Here is a 12,878-nt window from a genome sequence, read left to right on the forward strand (position 1 = left end):
TGTGTATTATATAATATTTGAAAGGGATATGATAGTATCCTAAGGATTTCAAAATTATTTTTATACCGTCAATCATATGGCAGAAAGAAAGTGCAGTACTCTTTCTTGGAAACTAAATTATCTTCTTGAAGAAAGAAAGCAGTTTAACAAGTGCTCGCGCAAATGCATACACATGCGTACACACACACACACACAAAAAAGAGCCAAATCAAATGTTCCCTGCCCATGTTTTTTATTAGTAATAATAATATTACAATGCTCCAGCTAGAAGCTATGGATCAGAACGGATGGTCTTGAATAATTTACCCAGAGGATTGACTTCACTTAACTAAGAGGTCTCAGCATGCCCTTACTGAAAAATAAAAATTGCACATTTCTTATCCTTCTCTTCAGTTAAAAATATGCCCAAAGGTACATTAGGCTTTGGCGTTTATACAAGTGTCTTTAACTGTGAAACAGAAGCAACATACTTAGGAGTTTATTATCTTTATTCCCCTAAGCCTTTATCATCTAATCCTAATGTCACATTGCTCCCTACAAGAGAAGGAAAACAGACAGATAAAAACAATAAGCTTTACATAAATAGTTCAAATCTAAAGACATTTTGCCTATAAAATAAGTTAAAATTGTAATAGGGCCTGCAAGGTCAGTTTTGTTGGGCAAAGCAATCCTATACTGAGAATGGAGTCTGGGAGCCATTAGACCAGTGGAATAGTCCCCTATAAGCTGTCCAGTGAATCTACAATGTGGACAAGAATAAATTAGGGATAGGATATTCAAAATAGCCTGGACACATACTCAAAACCCTTTTCTTATTCTTTCCTTGTTTAAATCCCTTGTTTGGGTTTTTCCTTGAGACATTGGCTTCTCTATGGAAATGTTCCCAATTCACTTGACTATCAATGCAGTATTCTCATACACTGTTATTGCTGTGGAGCCTTGAAATATTCCAGGGAGGGACTGTTGGCAGTTGTACACTAATTCCTCCTTTTAGTAATCTGGTGGCCAACCAGTCCTTCCCATTCCTTGCCTGTGTTTTATCTTAAATGTGGAATGAACCACAGAATTATACTTTGTAGTGTGGGTTTCTTCCTCCTTTACTTCTCTGAATGAGGGACTCTGCCATCTCCTCATCATAGAAACAAAGTTGATTTTTGGCAGTCTGTTTAATGTCTCCAAGCAAAATGCCAGTTAGGATTCTGGGAAAAAAGGAGTTGGCAATCTGCTTTAAGAGTATTTCATAAAGGGTTGTCTCTGCATAATGCTCCTTTCTTTTTCTTCTTCTTCCCCAACGTTCAATCTTGTGCCCTCTAAAATGTGTGCAACATGAGATCAAATATAGACAACACCCCACCCCACCCCCAAGTTATACACTCTTTCATCAGAGTGTTGATTAACCTATTGATTGTAGCTTCATGCACAGTGATTATTTGCTATAATTTGGGTTTTGAGCCACACTATGTCCCAGATATAGGCAACAACGGCAAGACAACCAATGTTCTCATGGATTTCCCCTCTCCCATTAGCGTAACAGTTCTGGACCTAGAGGGGAAAAACGCACTTTCTGTGGGAATTATGTCCAACAGATTGTAGCAATATGGGATGTGACCAAGGTTGGTTCTCCTCTATTCAACTCCTATCTCTGCTATGCGCTAGCCTTTCTGTAAAGATTATCTTCATTAAGAGAACACCTCTGCCTGCAGAGAGCTCTAGTAGCACATCAGTTAATATTGCAACATAACTGGTATTTCACCAGATAGGAGGGCTTTCGCTAAAGTCTACAGCCCCTTAGCTGAGATCTCTCCAGTATAGGATTGTGCCCTCTGTGCCTCTGCAGGAAATGTATCATTTTTATTACAAATTTATTTAGTCATCTAGCAAATGTGGACATTCACGTACCTCTGTAAACAGTTGAATAAGATTTATTATATTTCTGAGAAATGTTATGTGTTTACAGCAGATTTTTGAGCTACATCTTATATATGGTAATAAATATATAACAATATCTATGTTCAGTTCCGTCACACATTGGTACTTGAGGAGAAAAATAAAGCGAATTGCCCAGTAACATAACGTTCCTTTTAGTTTCATGAATGGTCATATTTAGATGTAAACAAAACCGAGCGAGTCATTCCAGATGAGCTACACCCAAAACCGGTGGCAGGCTTCATGATGAATTGCAACGGTCCTGGTAGTAAATACCTAGAAAAGCGTTTAAGAGACAAAGGCATAAGAATTCAAGATGTCTTTAATTCAGCTAAACAAGTACAGTGATACCTCATCTTACAAACGCCTCATCATATAAACTTTTCGAGATACAAACCCGGGGTTTAAGAATTTTTTGCCTCTTCTTACAAACTATTTGCACCTTACAAACCCACCGCGCTGCCACTGGGATTCTCCGGACTTCCATTGCCAGCGAAGCACCTGTTTTTGTGCTGCTGGGATTCCCCTGAGGCTCCCCTCCATGGGAAACCCCACCTCTGGACTTCTGTGTTTTTGTGATGCAGCAGGGGAATCCCAGCAGGGGAATCCCAGCAGTGCAAAAATGGGCGCTTCGCTGGCAACGGAAGTCCAGAGGTGGGGTTTCCCAGCGAGGGGAGCCTCAGTGAAATTGCAGCATCGCAAAAACACAGAGGTCCAGAGGTGGGGTTTTGAGGACTTCGGTGTTTTTGCGATGCTGCAATTTCACTGATGCTCCCTTCGCTGGGAAACCCCACCTCCGGACTTCCATTGCCAACAAAGAGCTCGTTTTTGCGATGCTGGGATTCCCCTGCAGCATTGCAAAAACACAGAAGTCCTGAGGTGGGGTTTCCCATGGAGGGGATCCTCAGGGAAATCCCAGCAGTGCAAAAACGGGCGCTTCGGCTAGCAAAAGGGGCGAATTTTGGCCTTGCACGCATTAATAGCTTTTCCATTGATTCCTATGGGAAACATTGTTTCATCTTACAAACTTTTCACCTTAAGAACCTCATCCCGGAACCAATTAAGTTTGTAAGACAAGGTATCACTGTATTTATCAATAAATAGTCTACAAGGAAGAGGGGACATACACTTGTATGATTCAATCATAATATCATCAACCAAGTATCAGTATAATAGTTAGTTACTTTATTCATTAACCCTTGGGTCATATCAAAGTGCAGAGTTCCAGACACAAATTATTATTAAAAACAGTTTAAAATGAAATTGGATAAAATATAATTTAAAATGAAATTGGAATACAATACAGTTTAAAATGAAATTGGAATACAATACAGTTTAAGATGAAATTGGAATAAAATACAATAATTTAGTACTGTATATAGATAAATAAAATACAATAACATTATATTTCGGTATCACCCCTACAATCTACCCCAATCAGGCTTACTCAGTTAAATAATATTGCCTACTATTATCATTCTAAATGCATGCAGTGTGGTGCTATCATTTACATATACACATATTGGAAACATGTAATCATAACACTTCTTTTCCTCACCCATCCATCACATGCCTACAGAACTTTTAAGATTTAAAAGCAAGTAAAATGCCTAGAGTTCCCTGGGAGATAGGTGGCATACAAATTGAATAAATTGAATAAGCTGAGAACATATGCACCAAGACAAATTCCTTGTGTGTCCACTTGGCCAATAAAATTCTATTCTATTTTATTCTATTCAACAAAAGCATGAGCCATTTAAGAATACAGTGTTCCCTCGATTTTCGCAGGTTCGAACTTCGCGAAAAGTCTATACCACGGTTTTTCCAAAATATTAATTAAAAAATACTTTGCGGTTTTTTCCCCTATCACGGTTTTTTCCACCCGATGACGCCATATGTCATCACCAAACTTTCGTCCACCTTTAATAAATATTTTTTTAATAAACTTTAATAAAGAAACATGGTGAGTAATAATCGAAATGGTTGCTAACGGAATGAGAAATTGCAGTTTAGGGGTTTAAAGTGTTAAGGAATGGCTTGTGATACTGTTCATAGCCAAAAATAGTGTATTTACTTCCGCATCTCTACTTTGCGGAAATTCAACTTTCGCGGGCGGTCTTGGAACGCATTCCCCGCGAAAATCGAGGGAACACTGTAAAAGCCTTCCAACCTCAACAGCTTTCTATTCTATTATTCCTCATATTTTCTTTAAAAAGGATTAGCATATTCTGTGTGGCCTTTATGCTGTTTATCCCAAATGGTGACAGGGTCAGTGTGAAGGAGGGCACAGAATTTAGGGTTAAATCATTTTGTTAATACATTATTGCCGGTTTAAACTCTGATCCAAAAACATCAATACGAAATTTTGCTGTATTAGACTAAACCATACCATTACTTAATGAAGTTGTAATATAGCCACCATCTCATTATCATGATTTTAGCAAATCGCTAATTCACCATTCATCAATGACTCTCTTGATTTATATACTTAAATTGCTGGCAACACCAGCAGAAACAGAACTTGAATAAAAACCTACAAACATTCATTTATCATAAATTGTCTAATAATCGCCCTTTAATTTATTTCCTATTTCTAACGCTCTATAATTATTTGCAGATATTAGATGCTCTGAAAATGTATTAAAATAACACCCTACGTTACAAGTAATGTATTACATTAGAACAAGTGCACATAATAGAGCATACTGTTTAGAAAACGTTACATCATGAAATGATGAATTCTAAGCCCTGTGCTGTAAGTGTCACAGTGATTAAATGCCATGAGAGCATATGCTAAAGCCAGGTTGTTGTTATGAAATAGTTGCAAACAAAGACCTGTTTTAGCAGAATGATTCCTATATTTCAGGTTCCTTTCCTCCTGGATCAAATTCAATGAAGTGTATAAAATTGCAGAATTCATGCCCTAAGGCTGCATACAAAGACCATTAAATATGTCCACCGTAAAAAAGACACATTAATTACCGATTTTAAAGGTTCAAGGGGGAAATAAATAAATTAAAGGAAGAAGTGGGGAAAGCAGCTTTATGTGAAGGGCAAGGGAAGAGGTGGATAAGGAATGGAGTATTTTTTGTAGACACTTCTTAGTAATGAAAGTCTTTACTATAGTATTTTATCACTCAGAAATGAAGAAGAGAATTCCCTGGATGTTTTGACAGGCAAGAGTGGTTAGCTGAACTGTGTAAGTGGCATTTACAGTACTTAATGTGAATATGCAAGCTACACTCAAATAATTCATTGTAATGTAAATCATGAAAAGCAAAAATGATCTTTGGTCAACGTAGATTAATGTTAGATCATCAATGAACAAAGATAACATTTTAGCTATGTGTTGTTTGTTGTTTGTTTTATTGTTTATTTTGTTTTAGAGCAGTGGTTCTCAACCTTGGGGTCGGGACCCCTTTGGGGGTCGAATGACCATTTCACAGGGGTCACCTAAGACCATGGGAAAAGACAACTTTCCAATAGTGTTAGCAACTAAAGCTTCCATTCTGGCATCTCAGAACATATTTTTACAATCCAACCAATCAGGCGTTTACAGGGGGATGTCCCTCTGACCTCTTGCCAATTAGCTTAAAGATCTGTTGGAAGAATTGGCGCTAAACCTATAGTTGGGGGTCACCACAAGATGAGAAAATGTATTAAGGGGTCGCGGAATTAGAAAGGTTGAGAACCACTGTTTTAGAGCATCTTCATGACATCATCAGCATGGATTGTATGCATGAGCAGGGGCAGGGGGTGCGCATGCGCTGGGGAATGATGTGGGCACATGTGTACTAGCATACACACACACACACACGCACACACACACGCACACACTCTTTTGGCACGCAAACCAACAAAGGTTTGCCATCACTGCCATAGGCTAATCAATCAACCAAGATGTCTTGAGCAAAGAACCGGTACTGTACTTTCTAAAACATCAAAACTGAATTGGGAAGCTGATGGAAAAATTATTTTGAGTGCTATTACTATTTGAAGAAATGTTTGTCAAACTCGTTCCAGATCACTCCGTCCGTGTAAGTAGCAGCTTTTTAAATATTAGCTCAAAATTGAGAAAAGTTCTAATAGATGTCTTCTCCTGCTTATTAAAAAGACGACCTAAAAAGAATTTGTATAGATGTTCATCCATGCTACACCAATCTATTCAATCTTGGGATTTTACATTCATTATATTAACATGCATCAACTTGGTGTCCCTCAGATATTTTACATCACTAAGTCTTGAAAAACAAAGGAGAGAAAATGATTATGTTTCTGCACTAAAATGTGTAGGCAGCAATCAGAAGCTAGAAATTGCATATACTGTGGTACCTCTACCTAAGAACGCCTCTAGTTTTGAACCTTTCTTGATACAAACTGGGTGTTCAAGATTTTTTTTGCCTCTTCTCAAGAACCATTTTCCACTTACAAACCCGAGCCTCCGAAACTGTAACCAGAAAAGGCAGGGAGAAGCCTCTCTGGGGCCTCTCTAGGAATCTCCTCGGAGGAAACAGGGCCGGAAAAGGCGGGGAGAAGCCTCTGTGTGGCCTCTCTAGGAATCTCCTGGGAGGAAACAGGGCCTCCACCCTCCATATGGTTTCCCCAATCTCACGCATTATTTGTTTTTACATTGATTCCTATGAGGAACATTGCTTCTTCTTACAAACCTTTCTACTTAAAGAACCTGGTCACTGAACAAATTAAGTTTGTAAGTAGAGGTACCACTGTATATGGTGATGGTCATGGTGATTTTTTGGCAAGGTTTTCTAAAGTGGCTTGCCACTTTCTCCTTCCTAGGTCTAAGAGAAAGTCACTGGCCCAAATTCACCCAGCTGGTTTTGTGATTAAGGCAGGCAAACAGAACTCACAATCTCCTACTTTCTAGTCTAATGCCTTAACCACTACACCAGAGTTTCCCAACCTTGGCAACTTGAAGATATCTGGACTTCAAGTCCCAGAATTCCCCAGCCAGCATTCGCTGGCTGGGGAATTCTGGGAGTTGAAGTCCAAATATCTTCAAGTTACCAAGATTGGGAAACACTGCACTACACCATCCTGGCTCTCAGAAGAATCATCTTAAACACATGTAAACTGCTGGATTGGAGTTACTACACTGGAATGAAACATTAAAAGTTAAATTAAACTTTTAATTTAAAGTTTTTTCTGCAACAAAATCCAACAGTATGGAAGCTTAATCATGCCCTTGAATCAGTAAACTGCTTTTAAGATCAGACCGCAAAAAGTCAAATTCATGTTAAATGCATACCTTGTGTCGTCCCAATCAGAATTCATTCCAGAAATGGTCCCTCTAACATCAGATGAGTATTTGTAAACCACTAGCAGGCACTGTTTACAAAGTTCAACTATTCGTTGGCAACACTGGAGTTCATCGGCAGTCACGGCTTCTGTGCATTTACTGAATATTGTGTCCCAAGAGCTCCTGTTGGCATGGAAACAGACATGACCACATGCTTTTCCGCCACAAATAATAATCTGGAATCTTTACGTGAGAAATTTAGCTACGGAGAAGGAAGTGAATTAATGTATGACCTTGTTAGTTTACAGTAAAGAGCTGGCATTATTTTACCCACAGTTGGTGGGAAATAGGAAAATACAAATTAATAATTCAGTCTTTGTATTTCAAGGGCCACACTAGTCAGAGTTTCTGTGGTAGAACTATATTTGAGGATGGGAATTGTATTCTTCATTACAAGCAACTATGCCCTTGAAATTCAGCAACCTTGTCAGGGTGGGCTCTGGAAAGAGTACAAAGTAATTCAGGAGACATAGGAGCTATTTCTGCTCTTGACTCTAGAGCAGCTCCTACCAGGATGACTACTGTCCATGAACCACCAGATGATTAGGGAACATAAGAGCTGGGCAAAAGATCAAAACAGCAAAAAAATCTGTATATCTGTTTGTTAAAAATTTCAGTTCAAACCACTACTTCCCAAAATAACATGCCTGTGATTTTGAGCAATTCTGTCTTGATTAAAAAGTCCTGCATTCAGGGGTGCGCTGCTGCCTGGACAGGGGGGGAACGCAGTGGGGTAGAAAAAATGGAGCTTCACCCCGAACACCCAATTTGCACTGAAAGATGTTGAAAGAAAATGCAGGGCATCCTGCATAAGCCACGCCCACAGTATGCTAGTAAAAATTTTGTTAGCCCTTCACTGCCCGCATCCATAATTTTTTCAATTCTTGCTGTGAGCCGCCCCGAGTCTATGGAGAGGGGTGGCATACTAACTAACTAACTAACTAACTAACTAACTAACTAACTAACTAACTAACTAACTAACTAACTAAGTAAATAAATAAATAAATAAATAAATAAATAAATAAATAAATAAATAAATAAATAAACAAATAAACAAACAAACAAATAAACAAATAAATAAATAAATAAATAATGAATATTTTTGAGAAATTCCAAATAGGTAAACAGTATTACTAAATTAACTATGAGGAAAATTCATGTATAGCAGTCGCAAAAGAGAAAGAGCCTTGGTTTTTTTTTCAAGAAAAACAATTTCCGTGTCTGTCTTTGAGTGGATATACTCTTACCCTGAATTACAGAAACAGTTCCACAGCCCTTGGCCATGGCTCCAGAGCAGGCGATTAAACACACGGTTAAAAAGTCGGTATAAATGTAAACATTCCACATCTGAAACTCTCCAGATATGCTTCAGGACAGAGCGAATACTGACTTTCACAATGTCTAAAACCTACGAAAAAGATTACGTCGACAAAATAAATAAATAAAAGTTAAGGAACAGTTTAGAAAGCACCTTGAAAATTATCTCACAGGTTTAGAATGGATGGATTAAAAATAATGCGCTTTTAGCACTTCACTTATTGCATATTACATCAAATATATTAATCAAAAACATTTCATTTATTACATTCATATGCTGTCCAAGGTGACTCTAAACAAATGTAAATTATTTATTAGGCATAATAAATAAATTAGGCAACTCCTACCACTACAACCACAACAAAAGGAAATATAAAAGGAAAGGAGGCAGCAACTTCTAGAAACTTAGTTTTTTATTTTTTTAAAAAAGTTTAATTTATCTTCCCTTTCATAAACCAGAACTATTTCCAGAGGTATAAAACAACTGTTTTTGGGAGGCATCCAATTTTACAAAATTTGACTTCGTTTACCATGATTGTCGAGATGTAGAGTTTTATGATAAAGGTTGAATTCAAAGGAAACCTATTCTTCCCATTTGCAACCCAAGCCAGCTAAACACAGTATTGATTGGCTATAAATCTTTGATGCCTTGAGATGACCTCCAGAACAGTGTTTCAGTGATCACGATAATGACAAGGAAGACGTTTTTGAATCAGTACACATCAGTGCCTCAAACTGAGAAAAACTCTGCCTGACGTGTAGAAAAAGTGGAAACAAATTAAAGCGATCTAATTTCAGGGTCTTGAGTAATAATGTTTTCTGCCACTGGTATTCCAAGCATGAGGAAATAAATGCTGAATTTGACCTGCTGGGGAAAAAAGGAAGTCCCGGACATTTCTGTGTTTCAATATTCACCTTTGATTTCCTGTAAGGCTGACACTATTTCTACATTCTATTTGTCTACCTAAAACCATACCCAAGCTAGTTAAATTCTAAGTTAATGCTCTCAAACACAAGGCATCTACAATCCTCGTTGTTTTCGAAATATCCTGCAGATGGTTTGAGGGTTAGCTCTTTCATTTGATTGCACAGGAAGCCAGTAAATTATGGCAGTACAGTACAGGCATGGCTAATACGATATCTCAAATAGAAACCGATACTATTCTTGTTTAATTCGACTAGACTTATTTATAACCGTTTCTGGCTCATAGTGAGACATTACTGTTATCCCTTTTTCTTTTAAAAAATAGACCTACAATTGTTCTTATGGAAGCTTTAATTTGTCTTCTGTTTATGTACTGTATTTTTATGTATTTGAAGAAAATAGGTCATTTTATTGCCCTCCTGGATCCAGCCAGAGTTAGCCTACTTGAAGTATTTCTTCTTTTTGATGGATACGTACTGTATTTTACCACACAGTAATGTAATATCTGAAGGGCTGATTTCTATAATTAAATGACATATGACAGGCCCATTAAAGGGCCATATGGCCACTTAGATGCAGACCTCACTGCTGGAGATATATACAGATCCTTGTAAGAGAAATCAAAACTGGCCACATGAAACCAAGTCCTTCTACTTTAAGACAGTAATGACCTTATTTGAATTCCTTTCAGCATTGACTAGATGTCATAGAGCCACATCTTGCCGCAATTAACTTATCAATTCCAATTTTCTGTAAATAAATGTTAGAGATTCATAGACTGTATACTGGACCAACGTGTTCCACTCAGCATTGAATGTGGAACTGTAAATATAAGAGCATTGCAGAAACTATTTTGTGGCTTGAAGATTAATTGGCTATCAATTAAAATAAAAGCTGGATTTAAAGAAATTTTATTTAAGGATACCTGGACTAGAAACTACATAAAGCAATACAGACAGAAGGATGGGCATGCCACAGTGTACAAATGCCTGAAAACCACATGTAATTTTATATACAAGGCAGTAAAACTGAATTTAGACTTAGACTTACAGGGACAAAAAAAACAATGTTCTATTTGCAGAGATGTTTTGTGTTGTCTATAGCAGTGTTTTTCAACCAGTGTGCCGCGGCACACTAGTGTGCCGCGAGACATGGTCAAGTGTGCCGTGAAGCTCAGAGAGAGAAAGAAAGCAAGAGAGAAAGAAAGCAAGAGAGAGAGAGAGAAAGAAAGCAAGGGAGAGAAAGAGCGAGAGAGAGAAAGAGAACAAGAGAGAGAGAGAAAGCAAGAGAGAGAGAAAGAGAACAAGAGAAAGAAAGCAAGAGAGAGAAAGAGAACAAGAGAGAGAGAGAAAGCAATAGAGAGAGAAAGAGAGGAAGTGAAGGATAGAGAGAAAAAGACATAGAGGGAAGTAGGGAGGGAGAGAGAAAGAGAGCAAAAAGAGAGGAAGGAAGAGAAAGAAAGAGGGATGGAGAGAGAAAGAGGGAGGGAGGGAGAAATAGAGCGAAAGGGAGGAAGAGAGAGAATTTTTTTGTCCTAACTTTTTTTAGCCCCCACCCTCCCCCCATTCAATGTGCCCCAGGGTTTCATAAATGTAAAAAATGTGCCGCGGCTCAAAAAAGGTTGAAAATCACTGGTCTATAGTGACTGCATGGTTTTGCAAACATGTTTTGTATTGTATAATAACTGCAAAACCTCAAATACCTCTTCCACTAATCTATCGATAGCTTGTTCCAAAAATATACCTTTCTTTCAACTTGGTCATAAATTGCCAAGTCAAGATAATGTAATCATAACAATTATGATCATAAATCTAACACAATGGAAGCAGGTTCAGAAACAAGTTTCTATAGCAACCTCCACACATGATAGGGCTACCAAAACCCCTTCTATCTTATCCACCAATCTTTTGTACAGCAGAGCAAGCCTGGCCACAGTACAACTTTTCCATTAACTTAATTCTTAAAATGGAAATGTACCAAAGTATTAGTTTGTACTTATGATTTGTCATAATTGTGGCATATTGTCTTTAACCAATATCTTGCAAATTGTGTGTGTGTGTCACATGTTTTTGCTGAATTTTAAAATTAAGGGAGGGAAATTTTCAAATTTAGCAGAAACATGTGACACATATAGAATATAGTTTTACGGCTATGAATAAATTAACTGCCTTGGAAATGGCCCTGGGTTGGGCCGAGAGGCAAAAAAGGAGCTGTGATGTTCCTTCAATACACCAGGGTGATTCGACACAAAATATATATATACATATATACATATACACATACATACACACATACACACATATACATACGTACGTACGTACATACATACATACATACATACATACATACATACATACATACATCTAATATATCGATATATATATATTGGTGGTATATATATATATATATATATATATGTCACATGTTTAAGCTGAATTTGAAAATTAAGGGAGACTAGGATAGATCTATTTCGGCCTTATTTTGGCCTCATCAGCTAGCCATACCCACTGGGACTTGAACCTGCAACCTTTGCCTTGTAAGGCAGAGAATTATCCTCTAGGCTACAGTATCCAATCCCTTCAGCTCTGTACCAGGGAAGGGTTACATTTTGTGTCGAATCACCCTGGTATATTGAAGGAACATCACAGCTCCTTTTTTGCCTCTCGGCCCAACCCAGGGCCATTTCCAAGGCAGTTAATTTTATTGAAAGCCGACAATTCTATCTGTATGTGTCACATGTTTAAGCTGAATTTGAAAATTAAGGGAGACTAGTATATATATATATATATATATATATATATATATATATATATATATATATATATATATACACACACATACATACATACATACACACACACACACACACACACACACACATACCACCAACTTACTATTTGATTCTCTTCCTCTTTTTAAGCATTTGGCCTTGCTCCTATAAAAAGCATTGTTTTTTCCTGTAGAGTCACAGTGTGTACTCACACATTAAAACTTATCTTTTATTTTATGTACACTGAGAACATATGCACCAAGACAAATTCCTTGTGCATCCAATCACATTTGGCCAATAAAAATTCTATTCTATTCTATTCTATTCTATAACTCCAATGTTAGTGTCAAAGTTAATCTTAAAAACAAGATTTGGTTTCAATATAGGGAAGCCTACATAAGTTTGCTTGCCAAATTTCTGCTTGCCAAAAGAAATTAAGTTAATAGCACTTCAGATAACGTTCATTCTCCCCATATCAGGCATATTTTCTCCAAAAGAACACACTTTCTAATATGTCATCCTGACCTAACCAGTGTATCTGAAATAACATGTAAATCAGTAGAAGAAAGCTGGTGAAATACTGATTTTTTTTTTTTAATGGGGTCTCCTTTAACCATCTACAA

At 37.4% G+C, this 12,878-nt stretch overlaps 1 protein-coding gene across 2 annotated transcripts in view; it reads right to left on the reverse strand.

Annotated features, from left to right (window-relative positions):
- Positions 1-215: 215 nt before the first annotated feature.
- Positions 216-12,878, reverse strand: part of TTLL7 (tubulin tyrosine ligase like 7) — a 95,063-nt gene continuing 82,400 nt past the window's right edge. The window contains exons 20-22 of one of the 2 annotated variants that reach the window (XM_070746258.1): positions 8,491-8,651; positions 7,193-7,366; positions 216-2,202 (exon numbers count right to left, since the gene is read on the reverse strand). In XM_070746258.1, the coding sequence (XP_070602359.1) occupies positions 2,088-2,202; positions 7,193-7,366; positions 8,491-8,651 (450 nt within the window). In that variant the 3' untranslated portion in view covers positions 216-2,087. Of the gene's footprint in view, positions 2,203-7,192; positions 7,367-8,486; positions 8,652-12,878 lie in introns of those variants that run through there. The other variant, XM_070746259.1, reaches the window with a different exon arrangement.

Source organism: Erythrolamprus reginae, chromosome 3, assembly GCF_031021105.1.
Source record: "Erythrolamprus reginae isolate rEryReg1 chromosome 3, rEryReg1.hap1, whole genome shotgun sequence".
NCBI classification, from domain to species: domain Eukaryota; kingdom Metazoa; phylum Chordata; class Lepidosauria; order Squamata; family Dipsadidae; genus Erythrolamprus; species Erythrolamprus reginae.